General features: G+C 38.5%; 1 protein-coding gene across 5 annotated transcripts in view; it reads right to left on the reverse strand.

The window, feature by feature from the left end:
- The window catches only part of rasgrp3 (RAS guanyl releasing protein 3 (calcium and DAG-regulated)), a 41,168-nt gene that overhangs the window by 14,094 nt on the left and 13,813 nt on the right, over positions 1-13,261 (reverse strand). For all 5 annotated transcript variants that reach the window (XM_054600190.1, XM_054600192.1, XM_054600191.1 and 2 more), the window contains exons 2-7: positions 8,244-8,382; positions 7,564-7,666; positions 4,900-4,962; positions 3,297-3,428; positions 2,862-3,009; positions 1,441-1,614 (exon numbers count right to left, since the gene is read on the reverse strand). In XM_054600190.1, the coding sequence (XP_054456165.1) occupies positions 1,441-1,614; positions 2,862-3,009; positions 3,297-3,428; positions 4,900-4,962; positions 7,564-7,666; positions 8,244-8,313 (690 nt within the window). In that variant the 5' untranslated portion in view covers positions 8,314-8,382. The remainder of the gene's footprint in view (positions 1-1,440; positions 1,615-2,861; positions 3,010-3,296; positions 3,429-4,899; positions 4,963-7,563; positions 7,667-8,243; positions 8,383-13,261) is intronic.

Raw genomic sequence — 13,261 nt, forward strand, 5'->3', positions numbered from 1 at the left:
ATTAAATAAAAGCAACTTTGAGACACTTATGTCAAGTTATAGCTGATGTTTATATGGTTAGCTGTGGTGGAATGGAAAACCATCCAAGACAATGTTGTTTTTTTACACAATGTTAGTGTTATTTTGTGATATTACTGTTGAGTTATCTAACCAAATAGAAAATCTGGTTATTTTGACACAGTGTTAGACTAAACATGCTCAAACTATTAACTGTCAAAATGTATTGGTAATTGTTCAAATAAATGTGCTAATGGCAATGCCTTTTACCTGTTACTTGCCTGCTACCTTTCTGCTACCTGTTACCTGCCTGTCATATGTTACCTTCCTATTACCTGTTTTCTTGCTGCTACTTGTTACCTTCCTGTTACCTGTTACCTATCTGCTACCAGTTACCTTCCTGTTACCTGTTACCTATCTGCTACCAGTTACCTTCCTGTTACCTGTTACCTATCTGCTACCAGTTACCTTCCTGTTACCTGTTACCTATCTGCTACCAGTTACCTTCCTGTTACCTGCCTACTACCTGTTACCTGCCTGTTACATGTTTCCTTCCTGTTATCGGTTTCCCTCCTGCTACATTCTTGCTATCTGTTACCTGCCTGTTAGCTGTTACCTCCCTGCTGCCAGCTAACTTCCTGTTACCTGTTACCCGCCAGCTTCCTGTTATCTGCCTGCTACCTGTAACCTGCCTGTTACCTTTATGCTACCAGTTAACTTCTGCTATATTTTACCTGCATTTTACCTGTTACCTTCCTGCTACCTGTTACCTGTCCTGACCCACTGGGACTAGAATCCATCTCACAGTTGTAATTGTTAACATTTCAAATGAGTTTCCGTTTATTTCCTGTTGTAGTGTATGTGAATGACAACAGCCGACAGGAAGAAAACAATGCTCCATTTCAAATAAAAAGTGGTCATTAAAACATTAACTTACTATGGCCACTTGCACATCAGGACTAACTCATCATTCACACCCCATCACACACCGCTAGCACAGCCTCCAGGAGCAGTTTGGGCTTAAGTGAACTGGATAAGTTAGTGATCAAACCGACAGTCTTCTGATTGAGAGACGACCCGTTCTACCTTCTATGCCACAGTCTCCCGCATGACACATGTTCATACTTTTCGAATAAAGGAAAAGCAATGAATTTGTCGAGAGTCTACAAGACTACAAGAGTTTACTGTTGCATTTGTCTATATGTGTCTAAATATTACTGTTATCTGTTTTTGGCTGGCCAGGCAGTTCAGGATAGGATTTGAAAGCCTGGACCATATGAAACTTATGCGCTGTTCTTGTCCAATCAGCTTCCTTCTTCAGTCCTGTTGTCAGTCTTGCATATATATTTCTAAACAGTTATGGATGAAGAGAATGTTCACATAACGTCAATGTTTTGAGGACAAAAAAACCCTTTGAAACACTGCTGTTTCCCCCCGTCTTACCTGAGCCACATGGATGTATTTGGTGATGACCTCTGCGCGGGTCTGAGGTGTTAGCTTGCTGAGCACCATGAGCTGGACCCACTGCGAGACTCCATTGAACAGAGCAATGGAGCGCTCCAGAGTTGGGTTGTCCACCAGGCAACCGTGGATCACATAGCTCTGGTAATCAGTGAACTGGAGACAAATATTGAAGATCAGATATCCAGCTGTCAATTCTCAATCTAACCTGCTTAAGCTTGTAATGGTCATTGTACAGGACGATTGAAAAATAGAATAAACCTCACACTGACATTTTGCTTTTCATGAGGAGATGGTATGGTGAAAGCCAGGCCATTTTCCAGGTAAACTTTAAAATGTCTTGCATGTGAAGTTAATATTTTGATCTGACAAATGGTGCATGGGGAAAGTTCATGGAATTTCCAAAAAGAAAATGTGGAATCATCCTGTGGGAAAAAAATGTATGTAAACTTCATGAAAATGAGTTTTGGTATTTCTTACCCAAATACCAAAACTCCTCAAATGAGGCCTGATGGTGGCGAGAGGAAGACAAACAAGAGAGTTCACCAAGAGGCCAGCTAGCTTTACATCAAAGCTCTTCAGCAGGTGTTCAGCTTCCCAAGAGTTTTTTTGGAACATTCTTATCAGTGTTGCACATAGTTCACCCAATTCACATTGTATTTCATTGGGCCTCAAAATGTTGATTATAGATCTTCATGAGAAGACATCCTATTTAACCCAGCTTGAACTAAGTTAGAGAATTGACTCAGGTGTGTCTGTAACACCATAGCATATGTTTGACATCAGCTAATGATAGCCATAAGTTACTTATCATACCACACAGAGGCTATAGCAACCAAGCCCATGAGTGCCCTGAATTGAACAATGGTGTATCTTATTTCTTATGAATTCGACTTTTAAGAGGAAGGATGTCTGTATTTTCCCTTTGAAATGTTAGATAGTATTGCTTTAAATAGTTCCCTTACAGATTCTTACTGTTGTGTCATTCCTATCTTTTCAGCCATCTCAACCTGAATCTGAAGACGTACCTGAACCTGCAACCTGAAACCTTTACTCTGAAATCTGGAACATTTACCTGTAAGCTATGTAACTTCATCTTATCAATAAATCGCTGAACTGTTCCTGTCTGCCAAATTGTTACCATTTGGATCCTATCCCTTTGTTGCCTCGCACTTACTCCCTGACAAAACAAACTGGACAAAAATAGTCCCAACAAAGTTATTTTCTTTGGACTAACAAAATGAGGTGCCCTTTGCAATTCAGTGCCTTCTAGTCTTGCCTTTAATTTGATGCAACTCTGTCACTGGCCCACAAGCTAATGTCTTCGGAGCCTGATAAGAGACTTGCTAGCATGGAAAAAATGTTTTATCCTTAGACAGAAACTGAGCTGTTTGTAGATATACCGATATCCTCCGTATGGACTTGAACTCCAGGAAGGTGAGATGCTCGGCCAGCTCCATAGGCTCTAGGTGGTCAAACAGCAGTGAGGCCTTTCCTTTCTTAGCCTGCTTCTTGCGCTGGGTCAACTTACGCATCCATTCGTATGACGGACTACAACAGAGAACAATTCATAAAAAACAAGTGTGACACAGTGATTCAAAACAATTAGTAACTTAAAGACTAAAAGCTGCAGGATCACCAGTATGGTCATTTAATGTTGAAGGTAGTTATGTCTATATAAGTTTTTGAATGAGGTTTAACATTGGAATTGGGGTTTATTTGATTTAAGGACGAGGACTAAATTGTTTTTAAAAAATTTAAATCGTACCATTATACTAGGTAACACTGATCAGGCCAACGGTTTCTACAAGTGTCTCTGTATGCTCTTGGTGTCTTACATGGTGGAGATGTCAAGGAGCTTGAAATGCTCCTCACAGGACAGCTGAGCAGCCACATCTTTGAACTCCTCTGTTATCTGGATCAGACCCAAATCCAGGTTGAACTCTGCAGGGAATGTCACAATCCAGTACCTGAACACACGCATAGAGATTTCAGCAGCACATATTTTGACACTAAAAAGACATTATCTAATTATAGCTCCAAGGAACTTTAACCAGAGAATGACCCTTGTGACCTTCTGGTAAAAGGTAAATGGGCTGTTCTTGTATAGCGCATTTCTAGTCCTCAACCCACTCATAACGCTTTAACATTCACCCATTCATACACTGATGGCAGCCATGCAAGGTTCCACCTGCCCATCAGAACTATCTAACCATTAAGTGTCTTGCCCAAGGTTTGATCCACTGATCCTCTGATTGGAGGACAACACTGCTCTACCACTGAGCCAGTCATAATTAATGTGGTATTTGCCAAACAGCGCTAGGGGCAGGACTAATGCCTTTGTCAAACGTTGTCAGCTGTGGGCCAGAACCGTGGAGAAGTATTTACAACAAAGGAGATGGCTACAGACAACATTGATGCTGCTACCATGGCATTTATATCTATTAAAAGTACCTGTCTGATACTAGGCAAGTGGTGGTATAGTGCAGGAAGTTCACTCAAGCTTATGCCACATTAAAAACCTAGAATTGTGGTATAGTCACATCCTGTGTGAGCTGGCTCAAGAGCAGTATTGTCTTTAAAACACAGGGTTAGTCACTGGTTTGATCGTGGTTAAAACAGCTAAATGTTATTTGTTTAATTTAAAAAGACACGGGCAATGAGCATTGTGGGGACCAAATCTAACTGTCTCTGCCTCTGAAGTGAGACATCTTGAATATATGTATGTATGTATGTATGTATGTATGTATGTATGTATGTATGTATGTATGTATGTATGTATGTATGTATGTATGTATGTATGTATGTATGTATGTATGTATGTATGTGTGTAGATGGTAGTAAGGTTATTCCCATTCAAATCAACGAAGCAGGATGTTCCAGAGCAGTGGGAATGTTAATGTGTATTGTTGTCATTGAAATCGGTTGCAGTTATAGCATGCTAACTTCCGTACAAACCAACTTGTGGCAGGTTGCGGACTGACTCATGCCAATGTGGCATGTAAAATAACAACATCGGCACATCAGTGTGTGTGCATGTTGTCCCACCATGCAGGCTGTCCGTTTTATAAGTAAGTAAGAAAGAAAGTGAATTGGCCTTCGAAACAATTTGGCTCTGTGACTGCGGAGGTGGTCACACTTTACGCCCCAAACAACTAACAACAATCACCATTTTCTTTTAACTATTCAAATGACCACAGCAAATAGTTTAATGTTGTTTCATCCCTATTCTTTTTCCATGGGCCACAGGCTTCAAACAGGTACAACCCCCCACAATGCTGCAAGCAACAATACCGCAAGCAAAGCAATGGCCTGTTCTGAACTAGTATGCCACTAATGAAGAGAAATTAGTTAATCTGGTTAGGTGACATAGGCTTCTCTGTAGTCTTTGGTTTAGTAAAACATGTTAGTTTTTGGATGAATGTGTATGTAGGATCTTACCTCATTAGATAACAAATCTTCAGCCTGGTTCTCTGGCAGGTTTCAGCTTTGCTGTCACGGTACGTGGGTTTAAGTTAAGGACTTTTTCTAAGATTTGACAAATCAATACACTCAAATCTATGACAAATCAGGAATTAAGGAAATAATTCATCATGCCTTAAAGGTTCTATATATGACATTAAGAGCCACTAGATGTCGCACTAGAGAACCAGGACCTCAGACCAAAACAAATGGACGGCCACACCTCCCTCCTCCCAAGATGATGTGACACACAGAGAAAGTGAACCCTGAACACACAGGAAATAAAGTTGCGTTTTTGTGAACAGATTCAAGGTACAAGATAAGTACACGAGGCAAGCAAGAGGATGTGCAACTTTGCTATGATTGAGTTATTTTAGCAACATTAGTAAGGTATTCCTCATTGAGTGACCACAACCAATGCAACATCATTATTAGCTACCAAAACAAAGCACAGAGAGGCAGGATAACAACACAAGCGTGACTTCATTCCCTGCTCAGGGTGCCATTACTCCAGTATATCTTGACATAGCAAATTGCCTTTTGCTGCTATATCAGTTTTTAAATATACAGAACTGACAAACAGGAAGCTAGCCTTTCAACATCCCCTCTGGCCATAGATATAGACAACTACACACTGGGAGGGATTTTGTGGCATCAGCCATTACTGCCCTGAACAGCCTGGGCACAGTGTGTTGTTGTTTGTTTATGCCCTGTCTCTGAGTGTTGCTTGTTTTGAGAGTTTGATTGAGTACAGAAAGCAAATTTCCTCTATGGAGAACAATGAAGAAGGAATCTGAATCTTATATCAATCATGACAGTTCAGGTGCTACTGTATGAAACAATCTGTCAATCACACCTACTTTAAACTGTTATTGTCAAGATGTGTGGAAGTGAGAGTAGAGACGGTTTAAACTTCTCTCTCAAGCTCTCTTTTTGTCTGATTGAGTGTTTTTATGAATCCTTGTGTCTGTCATGTCTCTATGACAGCACCTTTGACCCCATCATTGAATGTCTTCAGACATGGTTTGACATTACTTTGGACTGTGGGAGGTATTTGCAGCACCCAGAGAACACACACAGACTTTGGGAGAACATCCAAAAATGAGGTGGTCATGTCACGTTATTATAAAGTGACAAAGTCATCATTGCACTTAAAACATCAGAGGTCAAAACAAGTTGGTTTCCTATTTCCAAAAGACAGTAGATTGTCTTTTGGAAAAGAATGACGACAATCTTTCCATAAACTTAACAAAGTAGTCATTTAACCTAACCCACAAGCTTTCCCTTACCTTATGTACCAAAATACATATTTTAACCCAAACCATGGTAATTCCTTAAATCTAATTAAGTTGTTTTGTGTCTCAACCTAACAAAACCTTAACCATAGTGTTGTCCCATGGTAAAACCGATGTATGTTCAACAGTGATTAGTAACTGCATTGGAAGGCATTGACAAATGATGCTAGCAGGGGAATCAGGTCAGAAAATACTTCTATTAGTAGTTCTAGAGGAAATAGTCATGGAGCCGTAGGCACGGGAATGGTAAGTAGAGTAGAAGCTTTGAAAGGGGATGTAACTGTCATGATTTTGAATTCCAATCTGCAAATTTTTGGGGGGTTGGTTATACATGTTTTTTTATGGTATTTCTGCTCTGATTTTTAGACCTGTTTACTCCCTCCTGCCTGCTCCTCCAGTAGTAGATTATCGTCACCTGCTCATCCTCCCCCACTCCTGTTCCCCATTCACTCTCTAGCTCCTTAGTATATCTAGCAGCCCACTTCCACTAGCTCTTTGCCAGATTGTCTTCGTGCCACGTGCTGTGCCTTACCAGCATTTGATTTCTGCTCATATGTTTTGCCTGATCCATATCTACCTTGTTTTTTTACTCTGCCTGTGTACCTTGGATTCTGCCTCAGCCTGACCCCTATGCACTTTGTTTGCCTGCCTGGATTTGGATATCCTTGTATTTTGTCTTAAGTAAAGACTCTTTATTTTTCAACTGCCTTCGGAGTCGTGTTCTTGGATTTGTGTTGCCTTTGAACTGTGACATTCACATTAACTTTCCATAAGCTTGATTGTCCATTTCAGACGTAAGAAATATCTTAATATACAGGTAGTCAGTATATTATATTTTATATAAAGTAAGATACAGTTAGAATGTAAGATGTAACCAGTCTGATCTTTATCTTTATAATCTCTTTATCTATGGTAGTGTCCTTGAGGTAGACACTAAACCACAAGTTGCTTTACAGCTACAACTGCTCCTAATGCGTAATATTGTGCTTATGCACTTACTAAGCAGGTCCAAGGACATTGAATCAGGACAAGATCAATACTGCTTATTTTACATTTAACTATTGTACCACAGAAACAGAAAAGGTCGGGGAATGACAGTCATTGAAATTAAATAAAACATCAACTGCTATGCTTTCTTGATTTTGAGATTTAGGTTGGATTTCATGTGAGGTGAGGAATAATTTATTTAAGGCATCACTTTATAGTAGTACATATCTTTAGCACGCTGAAATACAATAGCCAGCAGTATTTCATTATTAAAGCACTGGATTTATGTGCATTAGCAGTAAAGCACTGTGTTAATGTGCATTAGCTGTAGTTCCTACAGGCCTTCTGTTGGATGGGATATATCATCAGTAGTTTTTCCGCCAGTTCTGAGGATGTAATGTACCAGCGATGCATCAGCAGCAGGGTGCGAGGAAGCAGGTTGGCCTTCAGATCCCCATTGTCATCTATGAAGAAAAGTAAATCATAAAATGTTATCAAATTTGAACTTAACAGGCATGAGGCAGTATGTTACACTTTTATAGGATAATTCTGGTGATATTTTATATATTTTTATTGCCAACAAACCCCATGAAAAGGCACAATCAACAATAAATTGATCCACTAACAAGTATAATATACACATCAAATGCCTGATATTTTTCATCTTCTGCCCTATAGCACCATTGTTGTCAAAATGATTCATCATTATTTATCAATGAACCAAACTGTGGCACTGGGTGCCATGTTCCTTCATTATCATGAACACACTCACACACTTTAGTTAATTGTAGCTCAAATCACACATACACTGTCCTGCCGCCACCAATCTCACTAGAACACAAAATGTGGATTACTCCACAGATGAAAAAGTCAAACAAATGAACTTTTTCATTCTGATTGAGTTACGTTTTTTGGGTGAATATTTGTGTGTTGGATGATATGGCTGTTGGAATATTGTGTCCACTGACACTACTTAAAGCTAGACATTCTGCTAGCAAGGGGAAAAAACTGAGCTGGGAATTTCCTTCAAATGTCACTTACCAAATGCATGAATGCATTCATTTAAGAGAGCGTCCAGAGATGCTGCCTTTCCGAATGTGGATGATCCCATAGTGTCAGGCTGGAGAAAGGACAGAGGTCAACAGTTTCTTCTCACTGCTCTGGACCAATCAGGGTTTTCCTGGGAGCAGGAAAGAGATAGTCATCAGTATAAGAGTCTTTATGTAGTATGAGAATAAATGCCTGGTGCTTGTTTTGTGATCTTGTAAAGTCTAATTTGCCAATGTATTGTTTGTCATTATTGATATAGCTTTAAACACACTTTCTAATAGGCATGTGTCCATTATGTAATCAATCGACTTCATAGCAAACCTAATCTGTATGGAATTTCTTTTTGACTCAGTAGAAATAGAGACAAAAAAGAGACAAAGCAATATGTTTTGCATAAACACCAAATATAAGAAGGTGGTCTGAAGCTAAATCAATTGAAACAAATGTTCAACAGAGCAAAGAAATTGTAAGGTGGGTCATCTATACAAGAACCTACTGCATTCTGTCTCTGCCAGCAATATATGGACGTTTCACATACACAGGTGTTGTACTGTATTTGAAACTTGTGCCATTGCTAATGCCAAAATTAAGTCATCATTATAAAGAGTAAAAATATGTTTTAGTAAGTTATAGCAATATTGACACTATAAACATAGATACCTTGCACATGGGACATTTCATGCTAGCCAGGCTGGGAATGTAATACAATTTATTTAAAGCCTGATGCATATATGAATAATATTTGTACTTTTGTGACTCCTGATAGTAGTAGCAAGAAAAACAGCACAGCACCAACCCAAAACAATCCAAATCGAATGAGCTGAAAGCAACACTTACTGTAAGTTAAAACCAAAGTCACTCAATATGAACTATATTGCACCATATAGTGCTTTAATAGATTCCCACAGTGACAAAGAAATGTCAATGGTATGTGTTAGCTTTTTGCCCCAATGCAGACCTATGCCATTGATTGACGTGAACAGGACAGTTATGTAACACTTCAACTGTCATTGATGACGCAAAATGATGAAGTATATGCTACACACATTATTGGGGCCCTTAAGGCCATGTGGGTGTAGAAATTTCAAACTGGGCTTCAAAGTTTAAGTGCACTGCTTAGGTCAATTTATCTTGGCGGCCTTTGTTGGCACAGGACTGCAATAGAATTAAATAGAATACAATATGTATTCTCTGTTAAGAGACAAGTTTTAAAACCAAACCATGTCCAAACTGTGGACGAAGATCTGTTTTTTTTCCACCAATTACAATCTCTGTTGGAGAGTTTTCATTTATTTTCTTCTCAATTTCATTGATGTTTGTGGTGCACTTAATGTTATGTTACAATTAAAATGAATTCTGCACTTCATCATACTTTAAAGCCAAATCCATTTCATTAAACGTCCTTGATACTTTCTTCAAGCTGTTCCGAGCAAAGACAAAGTGACTGTTAGATGTTCTGTTCATGTCGATGATGTTTCTATCAATAACAGGGATATTTTTTTTTTTTATTCAAAATTATGATTATACTTGGTGATGATTTTCTTACCCATTAAGGCAATGTTTCAATAATCCATAATGACATTTGAACAGATGTCAGCAATATTTGTAAGCACAACAATGATGAATGAATGAAGGTCTACATGCATGAGTTGACATTTTTTATATTGTTTCTCGAAACTACCCATAATAATCAGTGCTAAAAATCCCAAAGCCAATGGGCCCTTCTTGCCTGACCAACAAGGGGTCCATGTCCAAGTCATGTAGAATACATATTTGTAATTATCTCTCCTGATCATGCCACCATTTGAGTTTAGAGCAGCATCACATTTTCTTTTTCAGTTGTCTACTTAAAATTCCAGTAGTCATGGAGCAACATTAGCATTCATTTTAAGTCACGTTTCCAACAACTGAGAAAAGTCCAAATGCCACTAACTCCTTTGAGCTCTGTTTGTTCTCCACCTTTTTAGGGTCTTATGCAGCTAAATGCTCATTATGTTCACCCATTTGTCTGTCTGCCGTTTGGTGGTGGGCAATTTGCATACAGTGGGTTTGTCAGAGCGTTTTCACTGCCTGCTGCAGCCAGAGGCAAGATTAGTCTACATAAGACTACATTCTACACATAAATTATCTCAATATATTCAAAGACAACTGAACCATACACACATAGAAATCTATTATATACTGTAAAACCATTATTTGCTATTTAGGTTAAAGAAGTGTGCTCAGTTGGTTGTAGCTGTGGTGCAAACCTGTGAAAGACAGCTACCCTCTATCTGCACACGCTATCCTTAAGTCACTTGCATATGTGATATTCTCCAGATGTGGTCTTCTGATGAGGGTGAGCTGATTTTGCCTTGGAGAAGAGCTGTAGAAGAGCTGCAGTTGCTGCTAGACAACCTTCTGGACAACTTTAATTATTTGCAACCAAAATACCCACATCCACTTTTTTTCTAAACAGCTGAAGAGCTCTATTTATTTGTACAGTTGCGTTTGGTTTTGCTGGCAAGCATTTCATTTCCGAATGTGCTGCATTATGCTATTTATTTCTCCGTTTTATTCATTAAGTACTCAGAGACTTGACTACCATACTATGCAGCAGATGCAATGTGGACCAGACAAGAGTTAAACCACATTGTAGTAAATAAGTTTTGCGTTATGAAACTGCTTTGAATATGTGGAAATGCCAAGTGGCTGAAAAACAAAACAAAAGATTTATATTGTTATGTGTAACGTAATTTTCTTTTTGTTGAAAGGGGTTTATAAAATTGGTATCAAAAAGAGTAGGAACTCTCAAAGACAGCAAAAAAACATATTTTCACATTTCGCTTAAAACCAAACTAGAGGACTGACAGAGCTGGGGGGTTTTTCAACTACATTTTGCCAAGTACATTATCATTGTTATCATTATAACAAATTAAAATGTAGTTAATACTTGGTTTTACCATATATGCCTTTGTCTCATGGATCAAAGTTCAGAGCTTAAGCTTTTTTGGTCAATGGCTACTTTAATATCAAAATCAAATTTCTCAACATTACAATTCTATAAAATGACTCACAAGTTCATATTCTGCTTTTATACATTGTGTCTTAGTTTTTTTACTTGGTAAAACCACAATCTTACAGGAAATCACTGTAGGTAGACTAGGCAGTTTCATAAAGTAATTCTTTAAATTGACAGATTAATATTGAAAAAGTGCAGACATTTGTCTTTGGTTTTCTGTACTTTTAGCATTTTCATACCTTATTTCTTGGTTATTGCACATTAAATATTTGAATGGTACATTACTGTAGATAGACTGGGTTGTTTCATAAAATAACTCCCTAAATTTAAGGAGATTTACCTACAAAGTACCTGTAAATGCATGTCTGTTATCGCACGGTTTAATAAACATTTTTTAACAATAATATACTGTCACGTATAATGTCATTTATTTTTGCCTGAAAACTAGAATATATTTCAACAGTTTGTAACATGGAATTTTGTTGAAAGGTTATTTGCTGTTATTTGACCGTTAAAGTCTGAAAACTTTTTCAGACTTTTTTTCATACAGTGATGCTGCTGTAGCTGCATGAACAGAAACATGAATTAGTTTGGTAATATGTGTAATTTTGTTAATTGTTGTCCACCAACAACTTTATTCTAAAACTTTTGCTGATTTTTCAACCAGCAGTTATGGCATTTATGCCAGCTGACCAGAATGAAGCTCTTTCTGTCATGACAGTAAGTAGAAGGCCACTATATTGATGGCCTTTCCTTTACACTGGTGCCTCTCTTTACAGTCATATAAAGGCAGGTATCGGTTTGCAGTCTCTAACTGGAGAGTTATTGTCACTGTTAAGCCATTATTGAACCTTCACTAAGCCCAGCACCCTCACATCCAAACGGTCAAGCTGTCAGATCTACCATGGAGCCCTCACTGTCACCAACAGCACTCCCTGAATTAGAAAAGCTATTTCAAAGAGAAGCAGACAAGGGTCTACAATATATGTAAAGGATATATCCAGGATGTAAAACAGGAAAAAAAAGTTAAAAAGATAAAGATAGAAGCTAAAGCCTACGAATCATTGTGTAAAAGTGAACCACCACATCACCTGGCGATCGAGACAGAAGACGATCAAAGAAAGGACCAACACTGTTCCTGTAAATGGTAAATGGACTGTACTTGTATTAGCGCTTTTCTAGTCTTCCGACCACTCAAAGCGCTTTTACATTACTAATCATTCACCCTTTCATTCCCATTCATACACTGATGACAGGGGCTACCATGCAAGGTGCCACCTGTCCATCAGGATCTCTCTAATCATTCACACACCGATGGCACAGCCTTCGGGAGCAACTCAGGGTTAAGTGTCTTGCCCAAGGACACATCGACATGGACTGCCGGAGCCAGGGATCGAACTGCTGATCCTCTGATTGGAGAACGACCCTGCTCTCCACTGAGCCACAGCCGCCCCTGTGAAGTCAGGTATAGCTTCATTCACTGTAAAAGCAGCATGCAGATACACTCACAATAGCTTGCAAAGCATAGAAATGCTAACTCTAGTAACGATGTGATAACGTACTCTGCGAATGTGAGCTTCAAAGTTTTTCATGGAGAAACGTAATTTTTCACGCCCGAAATATCTTAAAATGGCCATATTCAGATCAGGGTCAAATCAAAACATTTTCAGGTGGCATGCTGTAGAAACCCCTAGTAAGCCCAATTTTTAGACCTCTGTATTTCTTAATCCTGAAAAACAGTTTTACAGTTTAATTTTTTTAATACTAATGACAATGATGTGCAGATGCAAGATTTGATCTAAAAAGTTAAAGATTTAAGTAAATGTGTGAATTAATCCTGACTACCTGAGTACTAACCAAGAAAAGTACCAGCGCCTCTCTGCTCCTAAGTGGTGGTTTGTTTCTTAAAATGCAACATGTTGCACACAACGCTTCTGAAAATATAATACTGTTCTTAAATTACTCTTTGCCTGAACAGGATTAAATCTAGGCCATAGTCTCCATAAGA

The sequence above is a fragment of the Anoplopoma fimbria genome, chromosome 6, assembly GCF_027596085.1.
Source record: "Anoplopoma fimbria isolate UVic2021 breed Golden Eagle Sablefish chromosome 6, Afim_UVic_2022, whole genome shotgun sequence".
Classification (NCBI taxonomy): domain Eukaryota; kingdom Metazoa; phylum Chordata; class Actinopteri; order Perciformes; family Anoplopomatidae; genus Anoplopoma; species Anoplopoma fimbria.